The sequence below is a fragment of the Idiotropiscis lumnitzeri genome, chromosome 3 (genome assembly GCF_059441095.1).
Source record: "Idiotropiscis lumnitzeri isolate Australia: NSW breed Sydney's pygmy pipehorse chromosome 3, RoL_Ilum_1.0, whole genome shotgun sequence".
Lineage (NCBI taxonomy): Eukaryota > Metazoa > Chordata > Actinopteri > Syngnathiformes > Syngnathidae > Idiotropiscis > Idiotropiscis lumnitzeri.
In genome coordinates, this window is record NC_142393.1 from 7,837,402 (window position 1) to 7,856,052 (window position 18,651).

Here is an 18,651-nt window from a genome sequence, read left to right on the forward strand (position 1 = left end):
TACACCTTGAAAAATGGCAAGATTACTTTTTTTTTTAACTTTAAAAAATATTTTTTTATTATTTTCTTATTTTTCAAAATTTTAAAAAGTACAATTTTCTTCTTCTATTAGCAGATAATTTTACTTCAAGTAGTATTTGTCTCCTTTTCAAATATATTTTTGTAAATTTCCAGTGGATGTTTTGCAGTGCATTTAATTTCAACGTAGATCAAGAAAGTAAACTTGTTCTTATTTCTATGGCAACAATGCATCAGCGTATTTCCGTATTATTCATGTAAATTTCATCTGATTTATCTTAATCTATTCCATATTTCTCTTTATTACACAACATTGTTTTTATTTGATAATGCTTACTTTTTATTTCCCAAACTACAGTAGTACAAGATACCGGCCATTAATTATTTGTACCTGACAAGACTTCATCATGTATAGCATACAAAATAACCCCATCGTGCATTCAAAGCTGTCACAACTATTCACTTCATCTGGGTGAGCAAGACCAACCTTGTGTTTCCAGACTTTCACAGAGTTCTGACTTGGCTTCCCCATTGGGCCTCAGACCACCTTTTGGGTTAAACTTGTTGGACATGGTGGCTGCAGTGACCACAGCCTTCAGGCTGCGCTTGCGCTTTGGTACGTTCTGCTCCGGATGAAAGAGAACCACGTAGACCTTGGGCATGTAGAGCATTCCCAGAGAGACGGATGCACTGAGGCTGACAGAGATGGTCAAAGTTGTGGTCTGGATGTACATCTGTATTATAGAAGAGACAGAACATACACAAGTATTATTTTTTTTAGGCATCTTAAGAATCCAATCCACTGACAGTGTCAATTGAATGAGGGCATTCACAATTTCTCTCCATCGTCGCTGCAAACTACAGAGATGGGCACAATTATTCATAAAATAATAGTCATCATCCTTTTAAAAAGCTTCTGTGCTTGCATTTCACGTCTGTGCACGATGAGACTCGAATTGCACAGGTTTCATAATTCATGAACATTATTAAAAGCTCAGTAGCTGGTTACTTTCTAAGCTAAATTTAACCATAAAAACGGATTTTACGTGTATTAGCCGCTTTGGACTAATAGTTGCAGGTCTGTTATTAAAAGGGGTATTATCTATATTATAAACAATGGTCGAAGCTTTTTCCCCCCAAAACTTTATAGAGCCCTTTCTTAGTCCCTGGCTGTCACACAAGTGTGAAGATGGCTGTATTTATTTATTATTTCATTACTTTGCTCAAAGGCAACTTAAGATTCTTATTTTGGCTCTCAATTGCTTCTTCACACAATTGAACAATTGCCATAGGTGACCCGCTTTGGCTTGGGAAAAGGAAAAAAAAAAATGCCATGCAGCCAGGTCAGAAAGGAGCTGCCCGATGCTCAGGACATGATGAACGGGTGAATTCTTATGGGGAAGCAGCCATGAGTTGTCCCACCACAAATCTCGCCTCTTCATACGTATTAGATGAAGCAAATGCTGCAGGATCTCTTTTTTCATATATGTGCAGGTTGATTGTCTGGCCCACAGTGCAGAGAAAAATGTAATTTGTAATATCTTTTGTGACACCAGTTATGGATGTTTTCTGACACCCCTGGTACTATACACTTGGTTTTATTCGGGTGTTCTGTCAATGCTACGTCAATTAACAATCTTTTTTTTAAATTTATTTATCTAAAATGTCCACCAAGTACAGGCGTCGTTTAATGGGTGTCTATGCACGCTGCTTATTTGTTCTTGCCTGGAGGGTTCAGACCGCAGCATGATGACTTTTTGCTCACTAAGGCCAGTGACAGCTGCAACTCACAGCTGGGAGTCAGAAACATGGCCGCAGGCTACAAAAAAAAAATGGAGCAGAGACAGACATCTTCCCTTTGCCCAGAACAAATATATATATATTTTTTTTAATTCTGGTGAGCTATGGCCTCACAATCGAGAGCATTGTCCACTTCCTGCTGTCATTCCATTCAACATCAATTTTTCCCTGACACGTCAATATGATTGTCTATCTGCTCCATGCACATGGAGAGGGGACAATTCACAAATTGGGATTTTACGGCAGCTCTTTGGGACTATCTGTACATTGGCTGCACATTTTCCTTCACAAACTGTGTTTAGATGCAAGTCTTTTGGAATGTCACGTTCCAGAGGACTCAAACCACTTATGGAGTCCAGCAGCCCCAAAGGACATCAAGTCAAGAGACATAAGATGGGGGCTGTCAAAATGAAAGCATTAACTTGAGTTTAATTTACAATTTTTTTTCAACATATCACTTATTTACTTCAAAACTAATTAGCGTATCTTGCAAAGCCAAATTCAAGCAATGTACCAGATTAAGTGAACATCTTTAGCTCATCTCAGAACAAAACACCAAAGCAACACTGCTTGAGTATTGTGGGCAGAAGTAAATGTATAAATTTCGAGAAATGTTGTGAAGGAAAAATGTTGTAAAGATGTCACCGCTTAGATTGCATGCAAGGATCAAAGAACGCTACTAGAACAGTCTTTGATTTCAAATACACTTAATATTTGGCGATTTTACATTAATTACAAGATATTATTCAAGTAAATACTTGTTACTAGCTTTACAAAAATGGCGCTTGAAAAATGCGATTAATCACGATAAATTTGTTTGCGATTAATTAGTTTTAAAAAAATCACTTGACGGCAGTAGTACAAAGGTTTCAATCAGTCTTTCTCCCGAAGAATTATCCTCACAAGACCCTTGTAAATCCTGCGGCAAATGTTTGGACCCATTGACTCATCATCATGATGGGTAGCAGCGCAACACCAGTTTGACATACACGACAAACAATACCCACGAGGTCATTTTCTTCACAAGGAGGCACACAGGAAATATAAGAAATCAAGTGGGACATTGACCTCCGACCTGCACATGGCAAATGAACAGCCTACTTTTACGTCATTCATTGCGCAATTTCTACAATAGCCAGGAGGGGATTTGCTTCTTTCAAAAGTCATATTTACCTTTTCTGCTGATTGCGATGTCCCAAAGAAGATGGGGATAAAGGCTAGCCATACTATGCACGTGGTGTACATGGTGAAGCCGATAGGTTTGGCCTCGTTAAACGTCTCGGGAACCCCTCTGGTCTTGATGGCGTAAACTGTGCAGGTGACCATTAGGAGCATGCTGTATCCCAACAGACAGATGAGAGAAAGGTCCGATATGTCGCACTTTAAAACTCCGCGGGCCATATCAGGATTGGACGTACGCTGGTCTTCGTAGTCGATGATGGCTTGTGACGGGTCAACGCCAAACCAGATACACACCCCGAGGAGTTGCACCGAAATCAGGCTGAATGTGATGACTAACTGTGAGGCGGGGGAGATGAAGCGAGGGGCGCTGACTGACATCTTGCCTTGCTCAAAAATTCGATAGATACGATTAGTCTTGGTGAGCAGTGCCGCGTAGCTGATACTCATACCCAGGCCGAGGAAGATCCTGCGCAGTGAACAGATGAACACATCAGGGGCGGAGATCATGAGGAATGTCGTGGCATAGCACAAGAAGATACCAGTCAGAAGCACGTAGCTCAGTTCTCGACCCAACGCCTTCACAATGGGCGTGTCGTTGTAGCGCACAAAGGTCACAACCACAAACATGGTCGCCATGATGCCCAGGACAGCGATAAGGACGGGGATGACAGCCCATGGGGAGCTCCACTCCAGCTTGACGATGGGAATGGGAATGCAGCCGGTGTGGTTGTCATTGGGCCGAAGGTCGAAACGGCACATCTTGCACGTGTAAGTGTCTGCCTGGTACTGGTAGCCGTCACAATTCTCACAGTGCCAACAGCACGGAATTCCTTTCACAGTCTTTTTGCGCTGGCCAGCACGGCAGGGTTGGCTGCAAATGGAGGAGGGCACTTCTTGTGTTTCTCCTGGCCACTGCATCTCATCTGTCTGTTAGGAGATGGATGGAATAAAAAAAAAAAAACAAAAAAAAAACAATGAACAGAAATCAACACTTTTTTTTTTATAACATCATTTATATTCTTCTTTCTTTGACTTATTTTACAAATATTATAATTGTTTAGCATGTCCTAAATTATGTATTGACTGTATACAATCAGTGTTTATTATTAAGTTATTAAGAAAAAAAACTAAATGGTTGCGCAACAAGAATATATATATATATATATATATATAAATATATATATATTTTTTTTAGCATCGGGAAAATATTTGGAAGACCACATTGGTCTGCTTCTGATTGTAACGAGTCATTGTTGGAAGGTTACATTGAAAATGTTTTGCGTTTCAGTCACTTGTAACCTGTTAAAAAAAAATTGTAGTTAGGAATCTAATTGAAGGACCACAATTTTAAAGTAATGTGAAACATAATGAAACAAAGCAATCCTGCTAATTAATTCACATTTACAAAAGATTTACCTGTAATCTGATTTCTGAATTTTTTTTTCTACAACGGCAGAATTTTTTTTATTTTTTATATTGTTAACACGTGATTTCTGGTATTTGTATTCCGTTACCCCCCTCAAGGATGTAAACGCTAAAAATGTCTTGGCTATGTGCCACTGCTAACTAGTCGGATGCTTAGAGTAAAGTAAAGTTTTTTCTTTTTTTTCATTTTATTTTTTTATTTAAAAAAAAAAAAAATTAATACCTGCAAATCAAACTACACAGGGGAACAAAAGAACTTCAAATGTTCAAAAAAATTGTAATGCACACTCAAATATGTTTGGAGTGCTAGGACACGTATGGCTATGTGTTTCGGATGTTCACAATTCAAAATAGTTGTTAAATTCAACACTCAGGACAACGTCACCTCCTTGGATGTGGTGAATAGGAACAATGATTGAACTACCGTACATGGAAACGCCACATGAGGTAAATATAAATACAAAATAGAATGTAGCCACTATGTCGTGTTCCATCCTCCTGATGACTAATTTAGGAGCATCATGTTTCATTGTTACATTTATTGACTAGCCTAACCTTTATCCTGCAAAAGGTTGACTACTAAACTTGAATTGATAACCAAGAAGAGCCAATCTTGACTTTTCCCCAAGCCAAATTACTTTTACATCATTCAGTGTCAGTGTAAAGTAAACGAAAAACTGAAATCAAGTGTAGAAATGGATATACAACTAGAAATGTATAATAAAGCTTAGAATGATTGTTTTTTTTTTTTTTTTTTACATCTTCAGCGTTCACGATTTTCTTAGGAGCTCTCAGTGCTGGGTAAGTCGATCAGTGAGCAAAAAGAAACTCAGGACCTCGATGTCTGCAATAATTCAGTAGAATACCTGTGCTGTGTGCTGCAACAAAAATAGAGTACCTGAAGGGTTGAGTATAAATGATTCATAACCATAAAAAATGAGCAAAGCTCATTGTTCCCGTGCTAGTTTGATGTTAACAAAAGCGACACTGCTGGTTCAGATGTTTTGCTTCGGAATAAACTGCAGTTTTATTAAACTTGATGATGCCGAATGTTAAAACGAAATCCACGGTAAAAGCTTCACGTGCCCTTGTATCACGTTAAAGAAAATGTTTGTCTAGAACTTTAAGAACTGTTCCCACAACATGCGTTTTCTAAATAGTTAAAGGCGGCGAGTCAGTTGATGCGTTTTCCTTTCAAGACAGTATATCATAAAGAAAGAGATCCCTACATCCAAGTGCAGATGGTCAGTCCAGTGGCCGATGATTTTATACTCCGCGGTGTTATTTGTGATCTGGTATTGGTAGATTTCATAGCGACCAGGAGCATCTCCGTTCACGTTGAAGACCACGGGTGTGCCAGCAATTCCTGCAGATAACACACAAAGAAAAAAAAAAAAAAATGGTGTTATTCTAATTGCGCATTGAATGCCCAATCCCAGTGATGCGCAAAATCGGAAATCCCTTGTTGTTGTCATGGCCAGAGATTAAATGACTCTGCGGAGCTGTTAGAGAGCTAATGAAAGGACCAAATGGATGTTGACAGCTCGGCTGTCCTGGTTATTTGACAAGGGTCCACACAGCTGTCTGTTCATGTTCCCGTATCATTTCACACGCCTTCATTCCGCTTATTGCCCCATCGCTTGTTGTCCTCAAGGTTGTCCGCAGAGTGCAGACAAAACGACAACACATATTTTAATTACCACTTTGAGGTCTCGTCCCTCCTCTTCCAGTTCCTTTCTGTTAACGGCGCAAATGTTTTGAACTCTCCTTGAGCATCACAGAATTGTGAAAGAAAGAACAGAAAATACGAAGGTTCAGTGATCAGCCTCCACCTCTGTGAAAACAACGACTTGCAACATCTTAAAAATAACAAAAAAGAGTACTGCAAAGCATTCTGGGAGCCTATCAGCCTCAGCCAATCAGATGGCTGGTTCGAGTGATGTGAGTAGTGTGCTTAGGGCGGTGTTTTTTTTTTTTTTTTTTTTGTGCAGACTCTAAACCTGTGATGTTTGTCGCTCGCAATAACATGAATGATAAGACAGACTACGACATCGTGGACCGCTGCCCTTTTGTCCAGCTTTCTCCTGCACGTTCATACTGGTCTGTTCTAACTAACTGTCTCAAACCATCACCAAAAGAAGTATTCACAGAATTTATTTGTCACAGTCAATTCTGCGCACTGTGGTCTCAGACTTTAACCAGCAGGCTGTGCTAACATGAACTCCGAAATGCCCAAAGGGAGATCAGGCCCGTTGCTCGAGGCAGTAGCATGTGTACAGATCTATACACAAGGCGCATCGCATTACAGGGCGCCCCGCCTGTTTTGGGGAATATTTTGGACTTTAAAGTGCGCCTTATGGGTGTGAAAATACAGTAGTCATTCATTCCAATTTTCGTGTTCATGCTTTGGGGAAATTATGAGAATCTCTCATCCAATGAGGTCCAGAATTGCATAGACGGGGACAGATTTGATGTTGTTTGACTTCAAACGTCAACCACAATTGATTTATTTTATGGTATTGCAGAGTGGACTTTACACCTTAAGAGGGTTCACGTGGCTTTTATCACTCAGGATGTATGGTCATGTAGAGTATCCCTTTTGACATCGACAGGATTTTGACATCGCACTTGGAAAAGTGGCTATGGAGTCTTTGCCTCACTGTCAGTTTGCATTTTCTCCCTATTCTTGTTTGGGTTTTCTTTAGGCAGTTTGATTTAGTCTCAGATTCCAAAGGGAGCCAAAATTAACTCCAAGACACTAGAAATGTAACTAAATGGAGATTAATGTAGTTACTTTGAATACCGTATTTATTCAAGATCCAAATATTATATAGGCATATGCATTTATGTTCACTTTCTGGCTGAAACCCCCATGTCCGAATATGCTCAATTTAATATTTTTTCATACCTCCATATGGTCCGTCTTGTCTTCATCTATTATTTTGGTGCAATATTAAACAAATAAAATTAGTGACTAATTTCTGATTGATCCAAAATGACGTCTATTCCTTAGTCTGTGGAAGTTTTGTGGCATACTTGTTGCCTGTATTTAATGTTTTTTTTAGATAGTAACTACTGAACATAAGTTAACTTATTCACAACCAGCCGAGTTAAAAAAAAAAGCATCTTTGACGTCTTTGGCCGTCAATGGCAGTAAATGAGTTAATGTAGATTTAAATTGGCTATTCTATGAAAATCAATTGCTATAATTCTTCGTTGCAGAAGGAACCTTGTGAGCCCTGAGCCGAAAGCTGTTTAATTGATGAGTCACCACCGAGTGGTCATGCCCGCTGGCGCTTGATATTACGTCATAAGTACGCATTATCATACTTTTTCAACCGAGTTACATGTGTGATGTTAGTAAGTGAAGATCGGGTAAGCTTTAATTTTGTACAAAAATTGGTCATCCAGAAGGGGGTCAAAGTTCTCATCCGCATTGAGAGGAGCCAGATATGGCGGCTCTGCCATCTTGACGCTCCCCCAAGGAGGTGTTACATTCACGTCGCACTGTGAGGAAGCCCCAGGGACGATCTTGGACACGCTGGCGAGAGAAGATCACTGGTTGCATTTTGAGCAGCCTGGAGGACATCGGCAGCTCTCGCTATCGCTGCAGAGCTGGCCGCATCATCAAGGACCCCTCTAACTCCTCTAATGACTTGTTCAAAAGTGCTTCCCTTAGGCTGTCGCTACAGGTTGCAACCTGTGCTCGGACAAACAGACTGAGAGCTAGCTTCTTTTCCAGAGCTATCACTTCAATAAACCACTGGAAATCAAAACTATAAGAACTGTGCTTAGAATCGTCTTCGTCATCAACCAGATGTGCAATAATTGCTGATTTTCGGCGCAATGAATGCTAAATATTTGTGCAATAACTCGTAGATAAGTGCAACGATGTTTGCACTTATGTGAAATATCCTCTTTTCACGTAACGTGAATAACTGCTTATTACGCTCACCTATTTGTATCTAATCTTTTTTTTTCTCTTAATTTTTCTAATTGTGTAATTGTTCTTACACATGCATTAGCAGCAAATAGTTTTATATAAATAGGCAACAAGGAATAGAAACCCCAAATGTTGTTGACCATTCAGATTCTAATTGTCGGGAAAATCAAAATAATAAAAAAAGTATATATATATATATGTATATATATATGTATATATATATATATAAAACCCTGAGATTAAATCAAGAAAAGACATTTAAATCTGAGAAAATTAATTTGCAGGATGCTAGAGTTGAATACCAAAGTTAAAGTCATGTAATTCTAATCCTCTCCATTAAATAATTAGTCAAAGAGCATGGAACTTAATGCTGCGGAAAAAAAGTGTTAATTTAAATTTGTACAGTGATAATTTCGATGTTAATGGAGCTGTCGGAAGCGGAAGCAATTTATTTGATTTGTCACAAAATACATTACATGCTTGCTACAAGAAAGTTTAAAAACGACACTATTCTGCTCAATATGTATTTGAAGTGAAAACTGTTAAGTCAGAGAAAACATCTGGTACTGATTTTATATTCTTATTATTTTAATTGGAACTTTTTTTTTTTTCTCGCAAAAGCGTGTTTAATAACTGTGCAGAGAAGTCAATTAACACCTCCTTCCGATTATGACATTTATGCACCCACCTTTGCAAGTATGGCCTCTCTTTAAATCGGTTTCATTTCCTCCAGTAAATTCTGAGCAATTCACTTGGATGTCCATGCTGTAGTGATCGTGGGTGCTTCATCCACTTACAACAATGTTAAATCAGACCGGGCAGCAATTACAGCTTTAAGTATAAATGTTCCAGAAAATATTGAATCTTGCACGAAGAGCAGTCCTTTACTGTCTTATTAGGGAATTATAAAGTTATCCCATAAAAGACAATATTCTGCTGGAAATTGGCCCCATGGAGGTCAGTAACAATTCAGCACATGAGGATCATGTCGGGTACATCTCAAGCTTGTACATCAATATCTGATTCCAATATCTTATTTCCTTTAGTCAGCGCCTAGGGACAATTCCTAAAATATGCCAGGATCATATTGATGTTTCCCGTCTGTTTTTCTACACAGCTTTTAAATTCCACTGTGCTCCAGAAAGAAAATCACAAAACTGTACATTTCAGTAATGTGCACCCTCGATGTTTTTCCTGACCTGAAAAATAACAGAATTGCTCCAAAGCATTGCCACTTCTCGTACAAAGTCGGAATATGATACAGTATCAGAAATAAAACAGACAAACGTTGATTTCAATTACCGTACCCAATCATATCATAGATTATGTAAGATTCATGTTAGTGTTGAGAGAATTTATCGACAACAGTGGTCCCGAACCTTTTTTCCCGCCGTGGATTGGTTCAAATAATTCTATAACTTTTGTGGACCGGCAACTGGAAGAACAATAAATGCAAATCCACTGTGTTTCTTCTTCATTTATATACCTTAATATGGTTACTATGGTAACGCAACAGAACAGCTATAACATGAACGATATATATATAAACATATAGATATAGCTATATACATCTCTCTCTCTCTCTCTCTCTCACTCTCTCTCACTCTCTCTCACTCTCACTCTCTCTTACTCTCACTCTCTCTCTATATATATATATATATATAGAGAGAGAGTCAACATTATGGTTATGTAAACTTGAAAAAAAAGGCTGACTGCATTATGAAAGAACAATCTTTGTTTTTTTTAAAAAAAATTTAAAATCTAACTTCAGTCTCCTCTTGAAAACCTCCCTTGGATCTGAAAAGCAAACCCATTCTAAAAAAGTCAACCGTGCACCATCCCGTGGGTGTTTGTAGACCTTGGAAATTGTTTTGTCACTTCCCTCTATAATTCCCATCAAAACTAATCCTTATGGCTGACAACCTCTGGTTCTCATGAGGAGGCTGAAGACTAGCATGCACTCGCAGAACTAATGCCCAAATCATTTTCTTTGGGGGAGGAGCAAAAACCAACTAAACCTGACCTCACTTGTGTCCCTTGGAGATGTTCGGTCTGCTCTGCGCAACAATAAAAGCACTGACAGCTATAAGTCACATGAGATTTTTGGAGTGCGTTACTAAATGGCAGGAACTAATTTAATGATTCAAATGGTCAACAATTTTGCGGTTCTATTCGGGGGGGCAACAAATCATGCAGCTCAGGGTTGCAGAATTTGAGAATTTGAAACGTTTCAAGTGAAGTAAGGATTTTTGTGACTTTAACAAATGTTCCATACTTATCAAGTACTCTGCGCATATAGCAAAGGAAAATAAATATTTAATCAAAATGAGATGATGAGAATAATATACTAAAATACTTCCGATTGTACCGATTACACTTTGGTGAACGTCAGATCCTGAATACACACCTGAGAAGTTGACATTTCGAATGTATTTGAGCAGCAATGTGCCGTTGATGGTATCCATCTTGGAGCAGAGGCCAACTTTGCCCGGGCAGAGATCTTTGTGCATGTTGTGCAAAGCGTGAGCCATGGCGTAAACCGCATCGATCACAAACTGGACCTTCCCCTCTTGTTCATAGGATGAATCTTTCCCGATCCTCTCGTGATCTAGTGATTAAAGCACAGGGGGGAAACGTACATGTGAATGACCAAAAATAAATAATAATCCAATTCGAACCACAATCAAAAAAAAAAAGTCTACAATAAAATTTAATTAATGTAATCCTTTTAACAAAATTGTATATTATTAACAAGACTACCTTGTAAATAAACTGCAGTTTCCAGCTATCCATCCCATAATATTCCGTTTCCTTCTAGTCTATTTTTGATGTATTCGTCTCCCCCAAGCTCATATCCATTTATCGACAAAACGCAAAGTGATGGAGTGGTGATCCAGGCGTGGAGGACAGAGCAAGACAGGCCTCGTCACTCTTCACTATTAACTTAATTAGATGCGATGACATTTGTATATTAATCTTGACTATAAGCTTGTCTCAGTGTTTTGAAAATGTGTCAATTTGCCAAGCATGGTGTCCATTGGCAACCTTAACCTTTCATAAGAGCGTCATTTGCAAGAGCACAGAACGACGCCGGATTTTTTTGGTCCAGCCTTTAACAGAAAACGTATCACTGCAAAAGCAACATTCCCCACTTTTTTTTTTACCTCTAAAATATTCATAATAATTTCAATTACTGCCTGTCAGACTTTGCCCGCGGTCCTTTTTTGGTACTCACTATAGGGGCCTGGTTTACTGCGGGAAAAAAAAATTGCACATTGTCATGAGTTGTTTCAGCCCCAGACATTTGGGTCACATCATATTTATGATGCCAATCCATTCCTCTTTCCCATTTTAAGAATATGCAGCAGACTTGAGAGGTGAGTCAAACACTTTCCCAAAACGTTTGTGCTTTTATTTCAGAAATGTGCAAATGAAATTGTGTTGAAAGAGTGATATGTATGCCTTTCCCGGCCGGGAGCTCAGCACAGCAAGCCTAATATCCTAGAATAAGCAGGAAAAAATAAAAAACGCACACGAGGATCAGATGACAGAAAAGAAAATATCGGTACATAGGAGCAAGCGGCGTCAGGATTTTTTTATTTTTTTTTTTTAGTTGTCTGTGGCTATAATTGCTATCTCCGCAGAGACACTCCGTTTTAGTGCCTTCGTTTTACAGATAAATAGTTAGGGCATGTCTATTGGTGATTGTGATGCAGATCCAGTAGTCGTGGAAAGACCCGAGATGTTTCAAGAGCTTAAATACTGTATTTCCACTAAGTCTTTATAGCTAAGCCATGAGCCAAGACTAAGAGATCTAAATGTCTTCTTTCTTTTTTTTCTCTTTTTTTTTCTTTCTCTCATCTCAATAGCTTTCAGTTGTCAGGTTTGGGTGTGAATTGCACAGCGCAAAGATAACATGATGTCAAGTGACTATGAATGGTGTCTGGATGCTGGCTTGCCTGCACTTAAAAGTAGCCTGTGGATTTTATGAGGCCCACAAACAATATACAGCCTTTTTTTGACACAGGTTCTCAGGAAAGATAAATTCAGAAGCGGCTTTGAGGTTGGTGACTGCCAATACGGAACACATTTTGGATAAAAGATCACATATCTTTGAAATCCAGAGGGATAAAATGCATGCGACATGGCCATCTATGTTCTGAATTTGAACTGAAGTGTAAAATGGTGATAATGCCAAAATGTTTTTCAATGACTGTCTGGTTCAGTCAATCCATAGCACTGCGTGGGTGTGTGTACGTCTATTCAAAAAGCGGCTACATTGTCCAGTGACAGCTTACATTTTATTTATTTATTTATATATATATATATATAATATAAATATATATATATAATATAAATATATATATATAATATAAATATATATATATATATATATATATATATATATATATATATATATATAGAGAGAGAGAGAGAGAGAGAGAGAGAGAGATTCTAAGTGTCTTACTGACATGCTTCAAAAATATTTGTTTAAAAGGGATCTCATGCTATACTTAGCAACTTCTCTGACTGCACTTTTTCACTCAGAAACCTACAATATGAGTAAATACCTTTTTATGAGGCGCCGTTCGGGACATAATTCAGGAATCGCTCTCACACTCACTAGTAGAATGCGCTCATACACATAGGTGAAATGTTTTCGCTCATACACACTAGTGAAATGCGCTCATACACACTAGTGAAATACGCTCATACACATGGGTGAAAATGTTGTCGCTCATACACACTAGTGAAATACGCTCATACACATTACTGAAATGTGCTCATACACCTGGGTGAAAATGTCGCTCATACACACTCGTGAAATGCGCTCATACACACGTGTGAAATCCGCTCATACACATGTGTGAAATGCGCTCATATACATTACTGAAATGCGCTCATACACACGTGTGAAATCCGCTCATACACATGTGTGAAATGCGCTCATACACATGTGTGAAATGCGCTCATACACATGGGTGAAAATGTCGCTCATACACAATACTGAAATGCGCTCATACACATTACTGAAAAGTGCTCATACACACTAGTGAAATGCGCTCATACAAACAAACACTATGACAAGCTCGCTTAACAAGCCAACATTTAAAAAAATAATAATTTATTTAACATTTAATGGATGGGCGCCACGGCGATCGAGTGGTTGGCACGTCTGCCTCGCAGTGCAGAGATCCAGGATTCCAATCGGGGATGCGGCCATCCTGTGTGGAGTTTGCATGTTCTCCCATGCCTGCATGGGTCCTCTGGTTTCCTCCTACAGTCCCAAAAAAAGTCTCCTACCACACCGTCGAGTTTCCTCAATGACCATGGTGCTTGGTTCTTTACGCTGGGAGGCTCGCCATCAATGCACAGGAATCTTCAATTAAGTTTTAATGCTTCCATAAGACATGACCTGTTTATTATAATTATTTATTTATTTATACCAAGACATTTGTTTTTCGTCTCATTTCTTTAGAAAAAGCTACATTTGTCTGCAAAAAAACAATCGACGTAGAACCCTTTTCGATAAGAATACAATATTACACAATTTTAGGTTGCAATTTCATTTAATAAAACATTGACAATTATCTTTTGAAACACCATGTATGACTCACTTTTCATTTGTTATTCAACAAGCAAAACAGTGGCGATCAAAGTCGTGCCAACTAAATGACATCTCATATGCATCTGACTGCAATAGTATCTCACATTCAAATTTACAATTACAGGTAATGGAAATGACTACTGGTGACCTCGATTCCACTGCATTTCAGTCAGAATACCTCAAACATCATAAAAATCAAAACGTTGTGTCTTATTTCTCATTCTAAACTTCTAAAGAAATACTGTATAATGGCCTGGCGACGTTAGCATAGTTTATAGCATATAGCATAGCTCAGCTCGTCTGCATCAAGTGAGTTACGCGCTCTTTGACGCCGATACAGATCAACATAAGGCTGTCTCCGTCTCACGGTCACTTCTGCTCACCCCAACAGCCTTCCCCGTTGCTACCACATGGAGATTCGATGGGTTTTTTTATTCGCCTCTTCAAAATCATGTCCGATGGTCTTCTCTGGCTCCCGTTTTAGCCTGTCAATCAAATAACGATGTAGGCGGGACTTCCGGTTCAAAATCGACCTCAGAAGTTTCTCTATTTTGACATGACTTTCGTTGCAATTACATACTGTCGCATGAACAATTTGCTAACTAAAGCACTAATAATAAAAATAAATTAAAAAAAGAATGCTGTAGTGCGTTGCAACAGCATATGACATTCGTGTCGGCAAAAGAGGAGGAACATATTACATTCGTGTCGGCAACTCAAGAGATGTTTGAAGGAGAAACGATACGAACAAACATATCAGATTCCACGGTTACCAAAGACTATTGTAGAGATCTAAAGTGAAGCTTAATTCCCCTTTCCTTCTTTGCTTTTAAAATCTGCAGCGGACAACCGCGGAATCGGCTGGTCCGGTGGTGCAAGATAAATCATAGGATTGGCATGCTTGTGTGTGTTTTTTCAGCAAATGTACCATTATTTACCCTTTTTGATAAAATAGGTACAAAATTGCGACGGTCATAAACAATGCGCACACGTCGTTCCACTCTACGTAGAGTTCCCATTTCATTATACTAAAAACAGCACACCCGGGAATAAGGAACACGTAAGGTATTTACAAAAAGTAAAAAGTCCTGGGAGTTACTGACACCTAGGGGTAGAAACAGCGCACAGCCCTGGTAGAAATCTGTCGAGTCCGCCTTCAGCCCACCCAGCAAATAATTTATTTATGTATGTATTAAAGTTTAGAGGGTAATGGCAGCGTGACGTCAATACGTCGGTAGCGCGTCCTCGCCAGTGTGACGAATAAATGTTATATTCATAAGTTTGTGGGAAGGAAGTCATGCTTTGTTTCACTTACTAACGGGTTCAAGCAATGTATTTTTTCGTCCAGACATTATTTTAAACAGAAACCAATTATTAATTATTTGATCCAAACTTTCTGTATAAAGTGTATTTTCAATATTGACTTTCATCCCCTTAGCGTTTTGTTCTTTGTATGAAAACTGTTGAATGTGATTTTATTTTGTTGTATATTACATGTTAAATACTTGTTTCTTTTTTCAGAAAGGGTGTCTAATTTATGTACAAGCTTGCTGACGAAAACAATTCAGTATTGTATATGGGCGCATTTCAGTCTTGTTTATGAGCAAACCAATTTTCAGTTGTGTGTTTTTTTTTTTTTAATTTTCAGCGTTTCAGTATTGTAAATTAGTGCATTCCACTTGTATTTGGGAGCAAAACGAAATCAGTAGCACGTATGAGAGTGTTTCGTTGTGCGTATGAAAGCGTTTCAGTTGTGTGTATGTGACCATTTCAGTCGTGTGTATGGGAGGTTTTTTCATGTAGGTGTGTCAAAGGATTTCAGTAGATTGTATGCGCACGTTTCAACGTGTTGTGTGAGTGTGTTTCACTTGACTGTGTACGCGTATTTCACCATAGTGTGTGAGAGGTATTTATATATGACGTCATCGGAACTCCTTTCCTTAGTCTTTCAAAGTAAAACATGTCCGCTGACCAAAAGTCATGAAGTGGCCGAACTCAAGCAATGCCATAACTTGGTGACATACTGCATAGAATATATATATAATATAATCCATATTTGTGTTGATTATTCTCTTAAAATAACGCTTTTGCTCATTTAGTAAACATGTATGCTTTTAATTTGGAGGTTGCATTTTTTTTAAGACGATCGGGACAGCCAATAGGAAGTCGTGTAGTCGCTAGCGTTCATGTGACGTTTGAGGATGGGCATTCTTTTTTTAATTTATTATTATTATTAGTGCTTTAGTTAGCAAATTGTTCATGCGACAGTATGTAATTGCAACGAAAGTCATGTCAAAATAGAGAAACTTCTGAGGTCGATTTTGAACCGGAAGTCCCGCCTACATCGTTATTTGATTGACAGGCTAAAACGGGAGCCAGAGAAGACCATCGGACATGATTTTGAAGAGGCGAATAAAAAAACCCATCGAATCTCCATGTGGTAGCAACGGGGAAGGCTGTTGGGGTGAGCAGAAGTGACCGTGAGACGGAGACAGCCTTATGTTGATCTGTATCGGCGTCAAAGAGCGCGTAACTCACTTGATGCAGACGAGCTGAGCTATGCTATATGCTATAAACTATGCTAACGTCGCCAGGCCATTATACAGTATTTCTTTAGAAGTTTAGAATGAGAAATAAGACACAACGTTTTGATTTTTATGATGTTTGAGGTATTCTGACTGAAATGCAGTGGAATCGAGGTCACCAGTAGTCATTTCCATTACCTGTAATTGTAAATTTGAATGTGAGATACTATTGCAGTCAGATGCATATGAGATGTCATTTAGTTGGCACGACTTTGATCGCCACTGTTTTGCTTGTTGAATAACAAATGAAAAGTGAGTCATACATGGTGTTTCAAAAGATAATTGTCAATGTTTTATTAAATGAAATTGCAACCTAAAATTGTGTAATATTGTATTCTTATCGAAAAGGGTTCTACGTCGATTGTTTTTTTGCAGACAAATGTAGCTTTTTCTAAAGAAATGAGACGAAAAACAAATGTCTTGGTATAAATAAATAAATAATTATAATAAACAGGTCATGTCTTATGGAAGCATTAAAACTTAATTGAAGATTCCTGTGCATTGATGGCGAGCCTCCCAGCGTAAAGAACCAAGCACCATGGTCATTGAGGAAACTCGACGGTGTGGTAGGAGACTTTTTTTGGGACTGTAGGAGGAAACCAGAGGACCCAGAGAGGACCCATGCAGGCATGGGAGAACATGCAAACTCCACACAGGATGGCCGCATCCCCGATTGGAATCCTGGATCTCTGCACTGCGAGGCAGACGTGCCAACCACTCGATCGCCGTGGCGCCCATCCATTAAATGTTAAATAAATTATTATTTTTTTAAATGTTGGATTGTTAAGCGAGCGTGTCATAGTGTTTGTTTGTATGAGCGCATTTCACACGTGTGTATGAGCGCATTTCAGTATTGTGTATGAGCGACATTTTCACCCATGTGTATGAGCGCATTTCAGTAATGTGTATGAGCGACATTTTCACCCATGTGTATGAGCGCATTTCAGTAATGTGTATGAGCGACATTTTCACCCATGTGTATGAGCGCATTTCACACATGTGTATGAGCGGATTTCACACGTGTGTATGAGCGCATTTCAGTATTGTGTATGAGCGACATTTTCACCCATGTGTATGAGCGCATTTCAGTAATGTGTATGAGCGCATTTCACACATGTGTATGAGCGCATTTCACACGTGTGTATGAGCGCATTTCAGTATTGTGTATGAGCGACATTTTCACCCATGTGTATGAGCGCATTTCACACATGTGTATGAGCGCATTTCACACATGTGTATGAGCGCATTTCACACGTGTGTATGAGCGACAACATTTTCACCCATGTGTATGAGCGCATTTCAGTAATGTGTATGAGCGTATTTCACTAGTGTGTATGAGCGCATTTCACTAGTGTGTATGAGCGAAAACATTTCACCTATGTGTATGAGCGCATTCTACTAGTGAGTGTGAGAGCGATTCCTGAATTATGTCCCGAACGGCGCCTCATACCTTTTTGCGCATACCAAGAAAGGCAAAGACATGGTGTCCATTCATACATTGCCAAAGCAGTGATTTGTGTTTGACACGTTTTACCCGGTGTACTTATGTATACTTCTGATTGTGTTTCGTTATGTTCACAAAACTTGCTACTTTAAGTGATAACTAGTGTAACTAACCATGTTCATATTTTTGGAAGAGCAGCGGTGATTTTATTCATTATATTTAGTTTTTTCCCTTGAAATTTGCATTGAAAGGTGCTACTTCCGGTTTAAGCCTACGCTTTTATTTTGAATGCAAACTTCCTGTTTAGTACGGTTCACACGTAAGGTAACTTAACGACGAGTACGGCCAAGAGTTTCATATTGATCCTCAGATAAACAGACATTTCCTTGACTAGCATCCCCTCCGAAGAAGGTGTGTAAATGATGTATCTACGTATTTTGTGTTGTTAAATATTGACTTTTGAATGTGAAATATGTTAGCTAATTGTTTGCGTGTGTTTTGAAACGTGTTTCAGCTCTTACGGTGATGAGGTTTGAAGGTTATGGATAAATGTTGCTCAAAAAATAAACCGCAAAATCATCAGTAAAGTCTCAACCTTGTTCGGGGGGCATGCTACAGCTAGTTTTAAGGTATGAGCTCAACAGCAA

The 18,651-nt window shown here is 38.8% G+C and overlaps 1 protein-coding gene across 3 annotated transcripts in view; it reads right to left on the bottom strand.

Moving 5' to 3' along the window:
• LOC148339720 (metabotropic glutamate receptor 4-like) overlaps positions 1 to 18,651 on the bottom strand; it is a 139,136-nt gene that overhangs the window by 5,494 nt on the left and 114,991 nt on the right. For all 3 annotated transcript variants that reach the window (XM_088289522.1, XM_088289524.1, XM_088289523.1), the window contains exons 7-10: positions 10,775 to 10,975; positions 5,654 to 5,790; positions 2,991 to 3,926; positions 505 to 751 (exon numbers count right to left, since the gene is read on the bottom strand). In XM_088289522.1, coding sequence (XP_088145648.1) covers positions 505 to 751; positions 2,991 to 3,926; positions 5,654 to 5,790; positions 10,775 to 10,975 — 1,521 coding nt within the window. The remainder of the gene's footprint in view (positions 1 to 504; positions 752 to 2,990; positions 3,927 to 5,653; positions 5,791 to 10,774; positions 10,976 to 18,651) is intronic.